At 32.1% G+C, this 18,898-nt stretch overlaps 1 protein-coding gene across 6 annotated transcripts in view; it reads left to right on the forward strand.

Annotated features, from left to right (window-relative positions):
- Nucleotides 1-18,898, forward strand: part of LOC143226543 (uncharacterized) — a 70,042-nt gene that overhangs the window by 30,109 nt on the left and 21,035 nt on the right. For all 6 annotated transcript variants that reach the window (XM_076457640.1, XM_076457636.1, XM_076457635.1 and 3 more), the window contains 3 exons: nt 7,817-8,074; nt 15,227-15,401; nt 16,237-16,405. In XM_076457640.1, the coding sequence (XP_076313755.1) occupies nt 7,817-8,074; nt 15,227-15,401; nt 16,237-16,405 (602 nt within the window). The remainder of the gene's footprint in view (nt 1-7,816; nt 8,075-15,226; nt 15,402-16,236; nt 16,406-18,898) is intronic.

Here is an 18,898-nt window from a genome sequence, read left to right on the forward strand (position 1 = left end):
TTGATGCACAACTATATAAATTTTAGGCATGAATTTCTCTCAACTATTTCTAAATGTAGCATATAGTCTTATTATGATTAATTGGCACCATTGACATTCATTGGAGTAACCTGTTGTAATGTACATAAAACATGTCATTAGTTTGAATGTGTGAATTTCAGTTCATTCTGTGACTATTTTAGGAATATTGTTTAGGACACTTGTATTTTAGTTGTGAATCCATTGTCATAATATCTTTGGCATTTTACTAATGTTTTCTAAAAAGCTTCTTAGGTTCGTTTTGGGTCACAACAGAAAAAATGAAAACTTATTTAAGATGAATGTACAGATTCTTTTCATACAACAAAGAGACTTAGATTATTTACAAAGATGTGACCTTTCAAGATAAATTTTATGAGTTTTTACATAACATTAATAATTGTATTTTAATCCTAATAACCTATATACTTTTATTTGTTTGTGGGTATTAGTTTATTAAGCATTTATTGCAAGTCTGTGTTGATCATATACTGATTTATTCTGTATTAAGTATATAATTATACTGGATCAAGTATTCAGAGCAGATGTAATAACAAAAGTAGAATTTCAGACATTTATAATTGCTGTTTTTAGTTTTGTGTTTTGCTTACTTTTTTGGTGTTTCATTTTCATGTACATAAAACATTATTTTAAGTTACCTATAATTATAAATAAGGTACATCTGTATGAATCTAATGAACTGAATAGTAATGATTTTGATATAGTGTGTAAAAGAAGTAAGAGCTACAGTTTAAAATGTCTATTGTTAGTTGTGATGCTGCATAACATGCAAACCAAGAAAACAGCACAGTGGTGTATGAGGTATTGGTATCTCTAAAACTAATAGAATAAAATCACTGTAAAAACACAACACTTAAACAAATTTACTTAATCCAGTGATATTTTGATCAAATGCATTTTGTTGGGCTTAACGTGTTCAGTGCCGTAGACGAGATAACTCGTCCAAGCCAGTCAGTAACACAATGCTACGGATGAGTTAAATTGTTCTCAGTAATACCTAACTTCAACGCTAGATGTCAGCACCATACACACATTTGACCTACTTACAAATTGTTTCATGTTCGATCTAAAATTCACAAAAAAGTTACAAAATGAAGAAGCATTAAAAGGAGCTGCTGTAGCAGCTGAAATACTTAGCAGTCAACAGGTTAATATGATAGCATAATTACTCTTTGGAATGGGTGACCCAGTCTTGTGTTTTTACAGTGACTTAATTATGTAGCGTTATTTCTAAACATTGTGTGGATTCCAATTGTTTTGAAATCTCTTTTCTGCTAAGATGCCAAACTTAAGTTTTTCATCATTTATAGAGCTGTACATTTAGTTTGAGCCTTGTTGAACATTTAAAAAGAAAAAAAATATCCTGTTTCTGTAGTTCAAACATTTATGATAAAACTCACATTAACTCCAGATATTATTCCAGACTACTTAGTATTGTTGTAAGTGTTCATAAGGATGTTTCTGACAATGTCAGGATCTCTATGTTGTGCTTGTAAACTATGGAGTTATTCAAAATCTTTAGAACCATCTGAGGGAGTATTATTTGTGTAATTTAAAAATCTTTTATACTAAACCAGAATTTCTCAAACTTCTCAGGCTCATATACCACATTTTGTTTAACCTTTTTTTTGGAAATACAAACTAAGACCTAATTAAAAACAAACAAACTAAAATAACTACAGTGTAACCCTTCTGAAGCAGCCACCTTGGGACTGAGACAAACTGGCCTGATTAGAGGGGTTTCACTGTACATAATTAGGAATTATGTAAACAAAAAAGGGACTGATTGAATGACCGCTTTCAAGGGGTGACTGAATCTGACTGAGGGGTGACCACTTAGAGGGGTTCCACTGTAATAGCAGAAATTAATATTTGTAGCACTTGCCCACTAATAAAAATGATGTAATTATTTTTCCTGATACAATAAAAGAATGTACTTGCAGTTTTTGTCAGTTTAAAGGGAAGAAAACACTAGTGAGTGTATGTACTTGGCATTAGAGTTCAAGAAAATGGAAATTAATACGTATATTTATGTGGGAATCTCAAATTGGGTTATTACAAATGTTATAATATTTTAGGGAGAAGAGGTAAAAAATTTACCTGTCCCACTCCCAAAGGTTGTGTCTGAAACACTGATGAAAACTTTGAATAGTAGTTCTTTATGTTATGTTTTTTTCAGGTACCACTCACATTAGTTCCATGTATTATTACGTTACATGTACTAAAGTTTGAGAATCCATGTACCAACATAGTTCCTCCTCTATTCAAGTGTCTCAACCCAACCTTCAGCCCCTTGGTCCATTGGTACCCAGTATAAATTCCTTTCATACCCACAGAGTTTCCCTACTCAGAATGCCATCAGTGGCAATGGTAACTAACATGTGCCTTTGGGTTCTGTGGGGGCTTGGCTTTGAGAACTTCTGGATGTGTGGAATAATTTTACCATGGATAATTTTTGTTTTCTGTTTTTTTAATTTTGCACAAAGCTACATAAGGATTGTCTGCACTAGCCATCTCTAAATTAGCAGTGTAATACTAGGGGGAAGGCAGCTAGTCGTCATCATTCACTGCCAACTCTTGGGCTACTCTTTTACCAACGAATAGTGGCAATGACTGTCATATTATAATGCCCCCAGAGCTGAAAGGGTGAGCATGTTTGGTGCGACTGGGATTTGAACCCATGACTCTTAGATGACGAGTCGAATCTCTTAACCCACATGGCCATGCTGGGCCATTACCATGGATAAAGGGGTACCACAAGTCTTTGCATCAGGATTAGTCATACAGTTTACATCTTCATCTCCATCATCTACCCATTCTGTAGTGTTTCCATCTTCCACAGATCCTTAGATTTGAGAACTTCATTCCAGGACTATTGGAGATTCATTGGTCAAAGGGGAAATGGAGAGGACCATCTTAGTTCTTCCATTGTTTTTATTCCTGTTTGTATGTTGTACCCAAGAAGACAGGATATTGGAATCTAGTCATCAATATTCCTCTTCCAAATCAATTGATAGATCCTCCAAGGTTCAAGATGGAGTCATTCCTCACTCTGCACTGGCATTTTTTTACCAGATATGTGAATTATCAAATTTGATTTCTCCTGTCTGCACATACTCATAGTGGAGCATTCCCACTACTCTTTGTATTTTGTGCACAAGGGGCAGATACTGCAGTTCAGGGCTTTGCCCTTCCAACTAGCATTGACATCATATGTATTCTGCCAGATTGTAAGAGCTTTTTCTTGTCTTACAAATTCCATGGACCTGTGTACATACCATTACATGGATGACTGGTTACTGCTGGTACCTTCTTATCAGTTAGCGAAATGTCATGCCCATATTCTACTTTCAGAAGTAACCAAGACAAGCTTTATTATCATAGTCAAGAAACCTATTCTCATTTTTACAAATATATTATCCATTTGGGTGTTTTTTTCTCAGTTGGGCCCAGCCAACTTCCATCTGGTTCCATGTTGTAGAACAAGCACTTTGGCTCTTACTTACCTCTCCTGTTCTCACTGCATGGATAGTGTCTCTTTTTTTTTTAGGGATGTGGACATCACTGAAATTTATTTTTAAAATAAGTCATTTTGTAATGAGTACTATCTTACAAAGTTGGAAAACCCATAGAAAAGGAATAAAAATAAAACAAGCAAAGCAAGGCTAAGACTACTCATTCCTCCTCTAAGTGTTTACCAACAAACAGTGGGATTGACTGCCATTTATTATAATGCTCTTATGGCTAAAAAAATATGTTTTAGTAATGGGTTTGGTCATATGGCTTTTGGATATGTGCATGTCAGGAATGTTTTGAAGCACAGTGCTTTTGTATTTTATGTTTTGTAAAGATTTTCTCTTATATAATGCAGAATGCTATGTAAATGTGACCTCTACAGTAATGTTATTTCCATAATTGATAAATGTAACACATTTGTTGCTAATGGCATGCTAATGCTTCAGTCATTTCTTTTAATCAGGTGTTACTGATGCATTAATGCATCTATTACCAAAGGGGTTACAACAACATGAGAGCATACAAATAAAAAGCTCCTTAGTGTCATACAATGACATTGTGTGTCCTGTTCTTTTGTGAATGACAGAAAACATTTTTAAACTAAAGTTTCCAGGCATTAGGTCTAAAGATTCTGCATTTCTTGTTGTTATTTTTATATCTACAAGATGAAGGGGTTGTACAAACATTTTAATCTGAGTGAAACTGTATTTCACAAAAATCTGATTCAGGGTAATTTGAAAAGGATTTTGTAGATAGGGATAGTAATTATGGGTTTAGTGATTCTGAGTCTGATGAAAGAGGCTTGGATTATACAGAGAAGGTAAACATTCTAGCTGATTTGTCTATAACTAACACTGCTGATCCAGTCACCAACACTGACATTGGAATACTAGCATTGTTTGATGTATGGCAGACTGGCCAGGATAAATATCTTAGTCTTGATTTTACTGCATAACTACATAAAAGCACAATGTAATAAAACAATTTATTAAGAACAGCAAAACGTGAATCAATAAATAATGGACAGTAGAATCTATGTAAAAGATAATTTTACTGACTGAAATTTATCAAAAACAACCTGCGAATAGGCCTAATCAGTTTATAAAGAATAACAAAAAATTCAATTAACAGATAATGCTATGCATAAAATCGAAACATTTAATTATTTTAAAATGGTACTTGAATAATAAAGGCCACACAATCAGTTCTGAAATTACCTTTGTATGTGTTTACTTGATTAACACACAGACAAATCTAAATTTCATAAGTGTCTTGAAAATCAATTAAAATGTGTATCGTCATGGTGGGCCTTAGCCAATAACTTGTAAATTTATGCAAAATCAATGATTATTTTAATGCAGAATAAGCCTAATTCAAATACTGAATAAAACACTAACAGCTATTTTGGGAACAGCAATTTTCCATTTGCTTTGTGTAGCTGCATGCATTGTACATACAAAAGCAGGCTCATAGAAGCAATGTTTGGATTTGCCTTTGAAGCAAAGTTGCTATTATAGAATAGTGATTATAAAATAATAGTAGTTGATAATAAAGGTTGTATATTTAGTGGTCAACAATGAAGATGTACTGTAGTAAGTTTGAGTACAGAACAAGATAAGTACATACTACTGGTGTGTTTGTGAATTCAAGTGGTGAGTGGCAGTGTACTACGTAATGAATTTATTGCCATTTACAAACTTGTCCACCTTTTTACTTTTTTATTGATATTTTTGATGGGTTTAGCAGAAAAGTAGAATGAATTTTGTTTACATTGTCTCATCTTGAGATGTTCTTTGAAGAAGGAAATCCAATTTGTCCATCAACATTCAATTCACCAAATGTTGATAACAAAACAGTTTTGCTGGCTAAACCAAGACATGCTTACAAGACACGTGAAATCAGAACTAAACTGTGATAATCTGTAATCAGTATGACGGCCCCTCATGCCATGCAGAATTTGTCAAATACGATTTAAGCCATGATCAGTTTTATTAAAGCTCTTTTCTGTTCTGAATTCGTTAGAATCTGTTTTGTAAATTAAACTTTAATATGTTGATTTAATTTTTCAGTTACAAATATTGGAACTGTATATAATATGACAGTATGTAAATATTGTAAAATTAAAGTACTAAAGTCATTGCAGTAACAGGGCCACACAAATTTATCAGTGAGCTTGTCCTGTGTAAGTAAACAGCAACTGATTGCATGAACAGTGAGAATCATGACAGATTTGATGGCAGTTCTAATAAGCCATCACAAAACCTGTTTTGTGGTACCTTATGAGCATCAGTGTAATGATGCATATCACATGTGAAAGCCTGATTTTTGTGAAATGTATTTGTCATCCCTTAAAGCCATATTACAGACAGCAGTGTTCTGTTACTAGATGTACTAGATGAGTGAATCAGTGTTTCATTTTTGATCAGACTATTTGTTTCAGTGTTCTCTGTACTAGAGATGTTTGGTGGGTAACTCGTGTTGTCGTTAGGTTTAATCTGCTTAGACTTCACAGTCATCGAGACACTTCAACAGCTATCATATTCTTTCAGAATCTCTCTATATTTAACCTTGTGTGTGTAGTCTTAGGCAGGCCATTAAACTGTTATTACTTTGAACACACAGCATTGCCTTTGCATTTTATAATTTTGGTGCAAATACAGAATATGATAACAAAACATTTTGTACACAAAGCATGAGTTTCCTCTGTAGTACATCATAAAAAAATGAATTTTGTATCTGCACACTAACAGTAAAATATAGACCTGCATCATAAGATGTTTATGTTGTCTTTAAAAATGTCACATTAGTAAGAACATTTTAAATATGTTTAAAAACTACACCATTCTTTGTAGTGCCCATGGACAGCATGGGTGTTGTGTGATTCAGCTTTGGTTGACCTAAAATCATTGTTTTGTGCTTTCTGGGAATAAATTAGTATTTTTCAAGTATAGTGTGCTTTATGTTCAGAGACTGTGTTAAGCATGTGACTTTCACCTACTTAAGCATTCAAATCTTGAATCATTTTTTGTATTTATTTTAGTACACAGTCTTTCGATATACATTTCTACCACTTTTCTGGTGTAACAGTAGGAAAGTGAATTTTTCTAACAGAAAATGAACTTTGTACCTTATTCTTTTTCATGTAGTTTATATTATTGAAGGATAATATCAAATGTGTAAATGATTTTTCCCACACAACCTTTAGAAAAGGACACATAACATTAGGTTACAGGAAAGACTTACCAACTGCATTTACTAAGACTTTTGGAATCAGATGAAACTTCTAAAAATATTTGTTTCCTGTAAAAAAAAAATTGTTTAAAATCTTAAGTTTTCTGTAACAAACAGTAAGATTTCCTACATTCCTTTTTCTAATGAAGGTTTTACTGTTTTTAGTTTGATAAAATATTGTTTCAGAAAACCTGTTTAATGACAGAATAGCAGTAGAAACGCAACAAGTGGTATGAAAAGTGGGAAAAATGTGTATGCATATGGTTTGTAAAATTTGTTGTGTTGTTTTGACACAAGAATCTTTTATGGTGATGCTGTTTATGGAACTTGTTTGCAACATAACCTGGTAGTAATTTTGACATGTACTATCAATTTCCAAGGCCTCTTTCTGTTTTATCGAAATTTCTGTCACTTGAAGTTACTTGGAATAATGAATAACTCATTTTTATAAGTTCAGTAACTTTATGTATATAATAAAATGCCACTTGCCTCAAATATGACTGTTTAATTTCTACAAAATCTGCCTTTGTTTAGAAAAAATTTCTCAGGCAATTAAAATGTGATTCTGTTTTTGTTATTTATGTTTTTGTGATTCTGGTGCATGTACAATGGAGGAAGGAGTACAGGTTGTGCTGTGTTTTTTGTTTCATTTTACTTAAGTTACAAGTCTAAAGATAGAAAGTAGTTTTAAAATATCCATGCCCTGACAGCAAATATGGTTATTATTCTGGAAAACGTTTAAATAGTTTAACATTAAATGTCTTTCTTTTCATTGTAGATGATGAATACTCATCTTTTTTAATTTTTTTGACAATATAAATAGAGAAACTACTAATATTTGTAAATGTTATTTTTAATGTGCTCTCAAGAGGTAATGTTTGGTTATGTATTCTGAGCGTGCTTATGATTATTTTTTCATCAATGTAAAGGTTACATGTATGATATTTTTGAACTTAAAATTTTATCATAAAAAGTAATAAGGTATACTGTGCATAAAAATAATTTTTGGCTCTTTTGTATTCATTTGTAGGCTTGTTACTCTATATCAGAAATCAGTTCTCAACAGTATGATGTGTATGGGAAAATATTTACAGTTAAATTACATTTTGTGTTCTATCGAGAACGAGTGGGTGTTCGACCAGGTCAGATATCCAAGGTGATGCAAGGACAAGTAACAAACATAAGTCAGATTGGAAAATTAGGCCTACCACTGCAGCATGTGCCACAAGCATCACCATTGCTGAAGCTAGGATCTCAGAGCTACAAAGATATCAAAACCTTTGCTCAGGTAAGGGTCTTTAGTAATGTGAATACTAATAAGTAATACAGTTATTAATAATTTCTAAAAATGAGTAAACTGATAATTTAAACTAAAATTTTGTACAATAAATCATGCATTAATTGAAATAAATCAGTCATTTAGTGTAATACAATTTTGTTAACTTTCAGACAAAGCATTATAAAAATTATACTGAGAACCCAAGTTGGTGTGGAAAGTAACTTAATGGTTATAATGAAGACTTAATCTGGGGATGAAAGTAGCTTAGGGGCTATAATGACAATCCACTTTTGGATTGAGACTACTCCAAGCGTTTTTATTGAAAGGCTAAGTATTTGTTGGGTAACTGAGAATCAGTTTATCTGATTCACCAATTTATTTCAATGGAAAAATGAGTTCTCACATGAATTTGAGAAAAAGGATTGAGATGAAATCTTCACATTATCAGTGGTTTCAGTTTCATTGTCATGTTTCTCAGCAATAGACACATTACCTTTCTTGATATCTGTAACCTGTCTCAAGTGCTGACCAGTAACATATGAAGACACGGTTGGATTGTAAAAAAGATGGCATTGTGTGATTCAGGAAGATTGTAATTAAATTCATTACAGATACAGTTTTTATGTTTTGTGCAGTTGTGATATCACTGAGGATAAATTTTTTTTTTACATGAGACCCTCTCATTACAGTATTTTTAATATCTGTATACATACTTTGTAAATAGTTTGGAAATGGATATTACGGAGTCTGTTTTTTTTAATTTGAGAAATATAATATCCAGTAATGGTTGGTGAAAAGTATGTGATAAGTTATTTTTAATGTTGTATACCATAACTTCAGTTGTACAAGATGCAACTTCTTGTGTCTCAGCTTTTAACATTGAGAAGGTATTGCAAACTCTTTCATAATCTGTTTTGAATGAAGAATTTGTAAACTTACTAACTATATTTTTTGTGAGATAATTTATAATTTCCAAATTTTCATAATAGAGAACTGAAGTATAATTTATGATAATTTGAAAAAATGATTAATTTAGAGGAAAGACTAGCTATAAATAAAGAAGTTATCAAGGTTTAGCTTTGTTTAATCAACAAAACCTTCTTTTCAGAGGACTACATTGTTATGACAATGGAATGTTTGTTCATATTATGAGCGTTATTGTCATTAATATCTTTGTACAAGAAGATGTTAACAGGGGTGGCCAAACCATGGCTCACGAGCCATGTGTGGCTCTTTGACGTAAAATGTGGAGCACACGGAAATATGTTGGCTAAGCTTCTTTTTGCATTACAATTAATATAAAAGGTAAATAAAAAATTTTCAAGCTTTATATTTATTTACCAGGTATAAACTGAGAGTCCATTGGATTAAAACATAAGTTTAATGTTCATGGTGAGTAAATATATTTAATAATTTTAATCCTAATTTAAATGTGAGATTTAAGTCATGGATTAAAGAAATTCACTAATTGTAGTGAAGAATTAGTAATCATACAAGCAAGGATTACAGAGGAATTGTGCTGGAGAATCAGTAATCATACAAGCAATGATTACAGAGGAATTGTGCTGGAGAATCAGTAATCATACAAGCAAGGATTACAGAGGAATTGTGCTGGAGAATCAGTAATCGTACAAGCAAGGATTACAGAGGAATCGTGCTGGAGAATCAGTAATCGTACAAGCAAGGATTACAGAGGAATCGAGCTGGAGAATCGGTAATCGTACAAGCAAGGATTACAGAGGAATCGTGCTGGAGAATCGGTAATCGTACAAGCAAGGATTACAGAGGAATCGTGCTGGAGAATCGGTAATCGTACAAGCAAGGATTACAGAGGAATCGTGCTGGAGAATCGGTAATCGTACAAGCAAGGATTACAGAGGAATCGTGCTGGAGAATCGGTAATCGTACAAGCAAGGATTACAGAGGAATCGTGCTGGAGAATCAGTAATCGTACAAGCAAGGATTACAGAGGAATCGTGCTGGAGAATCGGTCGTAATCGGATTACAGAGGAATCGTGCTGGAGAATCAGTAATCGCAAGCAAGGATTACAGAGGAATCGTGCTGGAGAATCAGTAATCGCACAAGCAAGGATTACAGAGGAATCGCGTGCTGGAGAATCAGTAATCGCAAGCAAGGATTACAGAGGAATCGTGCTGGAGAATCAGTAATCGTACAAGCAAGGATTACAGAGGAATCGTGCTGGAGAATCAGTAATCGTACAAGCAAGGATTACAGAGGAATCGTGCTGGAGAATCAGTAATCATACAAGCAAGGATTACAGAGGAATCGTGCTGGAGAATCAGTAATCATACAAGCAAGGATTACAGAGGAATTGTTCTGGAGAATCAGTAATCGTACAAGCAAGGATTACAGAGGAATTGTGTTGGACAATCAGTAATCATACAAGCTGGTGCTGACAATGTTAGTTTTAGTGGGTGTGGCTTGCAATTGTGTGATTGTGACATGTGTGGCTGTGTTGCAGGCAGCAAAATTAGCAGAGTGTCAGTGTGATACTGGGCCCTCTAGTATTTGGTTGATTTGCATCTTGAAGAAAAGATTCTATTCTGAACTAGGAAATGATTAATGGATGCAAGATCTAATGTTCCTTATTGATATAATGAATCATCTACATACTCTCAACTTGGCACTCCCGGGGAAGAATAAGATTGTTTCTGGTCTTACTTAGACAATTTTCAGCTTTCAGAATGAAACAAGACTTTTTCAAAGAGATGTATTGTCAAGAAGCATCAGTTACTTTTCCAGTCTCAAAAGGAGAGTAAATACATTCCCTGATATTGAAATAAAAGATCACAAACTGGAAGAATACAAAGATAAATTACAAGGACTACTTGATAATTTCCTAGACAGGTTTGAGTACTTGCAAAAGCTGAAGCCATGCTTTGCCTTTCTTGTAACTCTATTCATGGTTGATGAGGTCAATGATGGCTGTTTAGTTATCAAACCTCTGGTTACAGAATGACCTGCTGTGGAAATGGAACTAATAGAACTAAAGATGATCCATAAATCCCATTCTATATTTGAGTTTTGGAAGAAAGTTCCAGAAAAAAATATTCCAAACTGAAGAAAACCAGTGTGTGACTCATTTCAGTTTTCAGCATAACATGCTGCTGTGAATCACTGTACTCTGTAATGAAGTTTGTGAAGTTGAAGCACCATGCAATCCTTACAAATCAACACCTGAAGGAGCTAATTTATACAGCCTTGACAACATGTCAGCCAGAATTTCAACAACTCACAACCAAGATGAAAACTCACAAGACTTCTACTAGCAGTAAATAGCCTGATAATTGTATCAATGTCTGTGTCAGAAAAATATTATGATAAGACAAGAATTTTATAAGGTATTTGGTTGTTAGTCCATCATGTTCTTGGAAGCCTTCTGCACTCTTTCTGACAGAAATCAATTAAATTTAAATTGTGATAACTTTCTCTTAAACACTAAGTCTGCACAGGAGGGAGATTGGGTATTTTCTTCAATCAGTTTCTCATTTTTCCTTGTATGATCATTAATACCATGATCATCCCCTTTGCTCTCTATAGGAAAATAATTACTTCACTTGTACTGCCATCATTTGAAGTCTGTGTGCAGTGGGATTCATTTTTCTTCTCATTCTTTTATGAGAGGAATGACACTTCATGTTTCTTCATGCTTCCAGCATTCACCCACATGTAAATTTATCTACCTGTTTTTCTGTGTTGAATAAAGGATGGACCTTTGTTTACTTATTCCCAAGCTGTTGGAGATTTTGGTGTGAAGAATTCCCCTTCAAGTCAGTGTGGTCCCACTTATATGAGACTGAGTACATGTACCTCATGAAGTAAGGTTGGGGTACCACTTAGAGGTGTAGTACAGGCCACACTCTATACTATGAACCAAAGTTATTCCCACTTGTTAGTCCAGCAGTTGAATGTTGAGTTCACCTTGGGAGGCAGGACTGAAATGTGTTATCTTCATCTGCTTATTCTTGCAAGTATTTCACATAAATATTTCTTAAACACTGGACAAAGCCACCTTCCTGCCATAACCATACTTAACAATCTTGCTCAGTTGACTGTCTGAGATATACTGGCTGGTTGAGCAATCTTTAGCACCATGAGGAAGGTTCTTTGACACTGCCTTTTACTCTGACATCTTTATTGGGTGAAGAGTTTTTCTTTCATGAGAAATGATACAATTTTCAGTATAGTGGGACCCCACTAGGTTCCTTTACCCTTGTAATTGGTGACACACTATATAAGATTACCTTTTATGGTCCTATAATTTCACAAAGGAGCTTATCTTTGGTATCTCTTTTTATTTACACTTTCCATCTGTCATCAGTTTAGTGTTCCAGCTTTCAGTTTTGTGTAGAGATGAGTTTCTGAAGTTAACATTTTTGTGGTTCAAAATATATTTCTAGATATTCACTTCTTCATAGAGGTTATCACCCTTCCTCCTCACTTTTGATGTGTTTTTGGCTTGTCAGTAATGAACCTATATTAACCCAACTATCCACCAGTAGGAGGTACATCATCTAATTATGATTGTATCATAAACTGGCACAGTGTATTTTAGTACATGTAAGGATGGGAAATTCATTAAAGGCCTGGTGTATGGGAAAAATCTTTTTGGCAGTGGTGAAAGGTAATAACTATCAGTTGTATAGAGAGATTAATGTCTATGTGAAATATATTTTCAGGTAATGGACATTTTAACATTAATTCTTTCTACATGGGCTTGGTCAAATTGACCAACTGTGTGACCAGTTTGTACTCATTTAAAATCATTATATTTTTTATACTACTAACTTTTAATACAGTATTTTTATCTTCACAGTATTTACCAGATATTCAGTATACATTAAAAGTCTTTCACCTACAAATAAAATCAGAATTTTTAGTGAATTATTCTTAATAAACTAAAAAACAAAATTTTTATGAGAATATATAGATTTTTTTATGATAGTCTTGAACTCAAATATTTCATATTTCTTTGTCATCTATAAAACTTCATAAGTACATTTCAGATGTTTGTTTTGAGTGAAACTATGTTTTATCTGTTATTTTCTCTATTTTAACTTTATACAAGGTTGGTCAATTTGATCAATCTTATAACTGCCAAAAAAGAAATCTAAATTACCTTTATTTTTCTTCCTCAAATGACTTCAAATTGTAACATAAAACCACATTTGTTTGTTCTAAATAGCTTTAAACTTATACCAGTATACATCTATTTATACCTAAACTGTATTGTTTTATTTCCCTTTGAACTCTGTCTAATAACTGTTTGTGCTATTATAAGTTGTAAATCACGTGGAGAACATAGGGCTCATGTTACACTGTTGAATTACTTTACCAATGAGCTACTACAAGCTGCTTGCTTGCATGTCTTGTGAAATTAGTTATTATATTATTATTCATTTTACCTAATCTAACTTTAACTAATGTAAAGCTATTCCTACTTTTATTTTTTAGTCACTTTTATAGTAATAAATAAAAAGTACACATTAAGAACAACAAATAAAGACACTTACCTTGACTTGTTGTTTTTCATTGCTGTAAACTGTCAATAACATGTAACTCTATTTTCTTAATACTTATGGTAGTAGTGCACTAAATAATATTTATTTAATACAATAATGCATAAGGAAAGTATAGAAAAATAACATGTAATAAGCAGACAATTTCCTATAAGTATCACAATGTTTCTGGCTTTTTGTGTGACAAGAGCTGTTACAAATGCATCCAAGCTGGTTTATATGTTTCCCATGAAACAAAGCTCATACTAAAAGAGAACAGTTTTGTGTTCAGAAAATGATGTAATATGTCATTTGATAGATGAAAACCTTGGCTTTTTATTGGTTATAAATAATAATAAAAGTAAGTGAGAAGTATTAACAAATCCTGTATGAGGCAATATGACAGGTAGATGATGCAGGATGGGTCTGACTTTCTACTTAATGGCTCTGAAATCAAACAAGGTTGAAGACTATAAAATTATGGTTTGTGTTAGTGTTGATGCTGATGATTTTATACTGAGTAATTTGTTATATTTTGTACTTATTTGAGGGGTGATGAATAAATTAGAGAATAGGGGATGTCTGGAGACAAATTATCACATTTCTCACACTAGGGGAAATTCAGTATTTTCTTTAAGAGAATATTTTCTTATAGAATTAAGAACTTAAGACTAACATACTACTGCTATTAAACATAGATTATTAGCTACATTTTTATGCAATACTGATTGGTATGATACAAATGAAAAGTAATTAAATGTTTAATGTAAGTCACTGTGAAGGGTGCTTTTCCAGAGAGGGTTAATACTATTGTCATTTTAGAGATGATAATAGAATGTTCATATTTGATTTTATAGTGTGATTAATACCTTTGTAAAGGTGTGCTAATGAGATTGAAAATGTCATTCAGGGTAAGAGGCTACAGTGATTATGGGACAGTGAATTTGAAGAGTGGTATGATACATGTTAAATACCTATTTCATATTTATTGAAGTCTGTGTTGAAGGTAAGAACTGCAGCAATGTTGTGATATTTCATAGGGTTGAGAGATCTGCTGTTATCTATTGGTATTTTTGTTGCAGCAGAGATGTTTAAATGATTGTAAAATCCTTGTGCTCAGGGATAGATTAGTATTTGTAGCAGTACAAGAACCTAATTCCATATAAATAATAAATAACTGCTGTGATATTGAAATTTTTAAGATGATGGAGCTAGTGATACAGAATGTAAATGGATTGGAATATAATTTATTTCATTGATTCTTCTTAAGAAACGTGAAATATTAGTAATTAATAAGCCATATCATATCAGTTAGCAATTAGCAGAATAAACCACTTCATATTAATTATCAGATGAGAAATTATGTATGTCAAACTTCTCCATTTAGTCCATCTCTGTAGGATTTTTGTTTCTACATTGTGTGTTGTGGTTGCTAAATGAAATTTTATTTATTGTTTTTTTTTTAAACAATGGTTATAGTTTAGTCACCAGAAGTGAATATGTTTGGTAGTTTGTGGTTGGCATACATCCATACTGAATTTTATTTGTAAAGTTTTTTCCCATAGCATTTTTCTATTGAAAAAAGTTTTGAATGTATATAGAAAGTTACCGATATTTTAGAATAAACTGTAAATTTTTTAGGCAGTAGAAGATATTCTGTTTCATCTGCCTGCACATCGAGATCGAGTTATGAATCACAAGGTTGAAGAAGTTCAGGTCACTGTTTACGATGAAGTAATTGTCCACCAAGACAAAAATGGACAGGTTCTTAAACAGAAGGCTCGTGTCCGAATTTTCTTCCTTTCTTTCCTTTCTGGTAAGGCATATCTTATGTTGAAGATTTTATAGTAATTTTTAAAAGGAACTTAAATGTAAATGTATTCTCAAGACGGCTGGTATGGGTATTAGCACACTAATTAAAATAAGACCTGAAAGTGATCTAAGAAGGTTGAAATGTTGTTCTGTATATTGTTTTAATTAGAGTGCTAATACCATACCAGCCATCTTAAGAATACATTTTAACTTCGAGTGGGTTTCTAGTCATCTCACATAATTGAAATATAAGTTTGTTGTCACATGTACTAAATGAAATAAGTGAGATAACTTTGTATTATTACACTGTAAGTGTGGATTATTTTGTTTGAATTTTCTGTTTAATTTATTATGTTTCTATAATATATTCAAAAATTATTGCTGGTTAGTAATTATCTTTTTATGCTATATAAGATGATTATCTTTTACTATTTTTTCTTATAGTATACAACAGTGAGCAGTTTAATGCTTTCAAATAGTTCTCACTATCACAGGTGGTGATTAGGCAACATTACGAATTAAACTAACCTCAAAGCTGTTGCTTAAATAAGACACTAGTTTTGATTTTTTCCACTGTGTTGTCAGCTGTAATTGTGAGCTTCATACAAAACCTTTTTCAGACAGCTAAATTAAAACACACTGTAGTTTGTCTATTAACTTTATACAGTAAATTTGTATTTACAAAATTTAATATACAATAACACTTCATTATAGTAATTAAAGTTTGGAAAAGAACAGATTGGAAGATCAAAGTAAACTTGAATTCATAGAAATATTATGTAATTACTGTATATTTGTTTCCTTTAAATAGTTTTTTAAATATCATTGATCCTCTCCAGGAATGCCTTTTGTGGAGTTAGGACTGAATGACATTAACCGTCAGGGGGTGGAAATAGTTGGCCGTCACGACATTATTCCGGTTACTACAGAAGAATGGATTCGACTAGAAAACTGTGAATTTCATTCCTGCATTTCTTCAGAAGATTTTGCCAATAGTCGAATAATTAGGTTAGTTTGAGGATTTTTTTTTTTACTTTGAGAACCAAGAAGTATTCAGCAGTATAGCTTGAATATTTCTTTTAAAAATATATAATGTTATTGATAAAAGAAATTTTACTTTTTTGTTTATGCTGAAGTCATAATATTTGTAGACGTATTTTGTATGTTGAGTAGAAACTGAAATATTTTTGAGTATAGTTGTTTTTTAACCTGTAAAAAGATCTCGCATGTGGGTTTAATTCCTGTTGCCACCAAACATGCTCACTTTTTAGCCAAAGGGGAATTGTACTTTAACCCTTTTGGGATGGGTCATGGGTCAAAGGTCCTCATTGCATTTGTTGACTTGCATTTAAAATTTCATTGAACTACTATTTTATGAATTTATGTCAGTAAGTTTGGAATTGAATTGTAGATTATAATTAAAACATTAATGTTATATATATGAGTTAATTTTTAATTTAAAAGTAAATACTAAAAGAACACACCTAAATATAGGTTTTAGTGAGTCGTGGTATGTTCAATGCAGCACTGTTTAAAACTAGATGTTTCTGATGTCAAAATACTAAGTCTATAGTTTTGTAGAAATCAGAAACTCAAATTACTAAAATTTACAAACTAGAATAAAAGATGAGGATTTTGTAGCTTTTTCATTTGCTGAGATATGACATAACTGAATTCATTATAGTGCTCCTTTTCATCTCTTTGCATTTTATGAAATGGTCCCTTATATACTCTTACTACAATTTATGATATGAATAACCAATTAACAGTATAGAATGTCCCTTTAGTGATATTTTCAGCCATTTTTATCTATGAAAGGTTATGATGTTCTTTTGAACCAAGATTTCATGAAGGTAGGTGATGTCTTTAGTCTGCTCAAAGTTTCATATTTTTCAAAATCTCAATACATCTTGGCTACTAAGCTTAAAAAATCAGTGAAATTCTATGGTATCACTATAGGTATGATATTTTGGTTATTCAACTGTATATATAAAACCAAAAAATTTTGTTTGATATCCTCCACATGTGAAATTTTAAAAGGCTTAAGCAATATATGTCCAGCAGCAACTGAGTTTAAAGGTCGTGTCGAGAAGAGGTGATTGTTTGGTTTACTTCTAGATTTATTGTTCTTTATTTTAAGAGAAATAAGTTTAGTAATCTCTCTCTCTACATATATATATATATATATATATATATATAATTGAAATGTGTCCGTATATTACAAAATACTAATCCACTAAAATACAGCCAAGACAGGAGAAACTAAAGGTCAGTCAGTTTTATATTATTGGACATATAACACAAGTGTATGTGCACTGTGTCAGTGTAAGTTATGTTATGTCAGCCAGATGCAAGTAGAAGGTAGTTATAATAAAAACTAATGTGTATAATGAAATTAAATAACTACATTTAAATAGAGTTAAGTGAGTAATTAAAATCATGAGGAAGGATTATGTTAGAAACAGTAAATCCCAACCTCTGATTAATATTACTATAACCATAATGTTTTTAAAAAGCCAAAACATAACACACTAAAATTAAAGAAATTAAACAAAATATTCAACATTTTAATAAAGATCCTAGGGTATAAGCTACAATGTATGATTATAAAGTGTATCCTAGGTTTTAGAGATGACTGAAGAAGTTGGACCCACATTTCGGTGGGGATACACCATCTATCAGTCTTGACCTCCAGTTTTGCTAGTCTTACATAAGAAATAGACACAGTCAGACTAGAAATTAGGAGAGCAAGATGTGGATGCTTAAGCCCACAATGTCCCACATCTGTATCACCCTTCACTATCTGCAGACAGTAGTGGGAAGGTGACTGCTTAAGTTAAAATAAGAAAACAAAATATTAAGGTAAAAAGATAAAAATAAAAAATTAGGAAATAAAGTACTACCATTTGGGGGGTAAGTAAGATGAAAATTACCTCTTGATGCTAGCATTCCTTACCACAGTTTGATAGAGGCACTAATTAACATGAAATTGAACCATATCAAAACACTAAGTTTACTGTGACTGTCATGCTTTTGTATGCAGCTTAAGGTATACATGCAAGGTGTGCCAAGTTCTTAAGTGACCTTTTTTTAAACTAAAAATAATTTTGTAATTTTTAATAAAATCTATCTGATTTTTATTTATCTATATTTAGTACATTTTTGTATTTATTACAGAATAGTTTAATAATTTTATATAAACACTGTTTATTAAATTCATTAACTTAATTTTTATATCAATATTTCAATGTTACTAAAAGTATTATAATTTACTGTAAATTTTACAGTATCTGAATAACTGTGAAATTATAATGTTTATAACAAATGGGCATGGCACATTACTATTTAAGGAGGGTAAACCATAAGTTTGAAAGTCAAAATATTATCTTTTGTCAAAGATATTTATATTGATATCCTTATCAATTACTTTAATTTCTAAATCTAAATAATATGTATCTATATTAGATATTGAAATATTTTTAGTTTCTGATTCTTCTGGAT

Source organism: Tachypleus tridentatus, chromosome 9 (assembly GCF_004210375.1).
Source record: "Tachypleus tridentatus isolate NWPU-2018 chromosome 9, ASM421037v1, whole genome shotgun sequence".
NCBI classification, from domain to species: domain Eukaryota; kingdom Metazoa; phylum Arthropoda; class Merostomata; order Xiphosura; family Limulidae; genus Tachypleus; species Tachypleus tridentatus.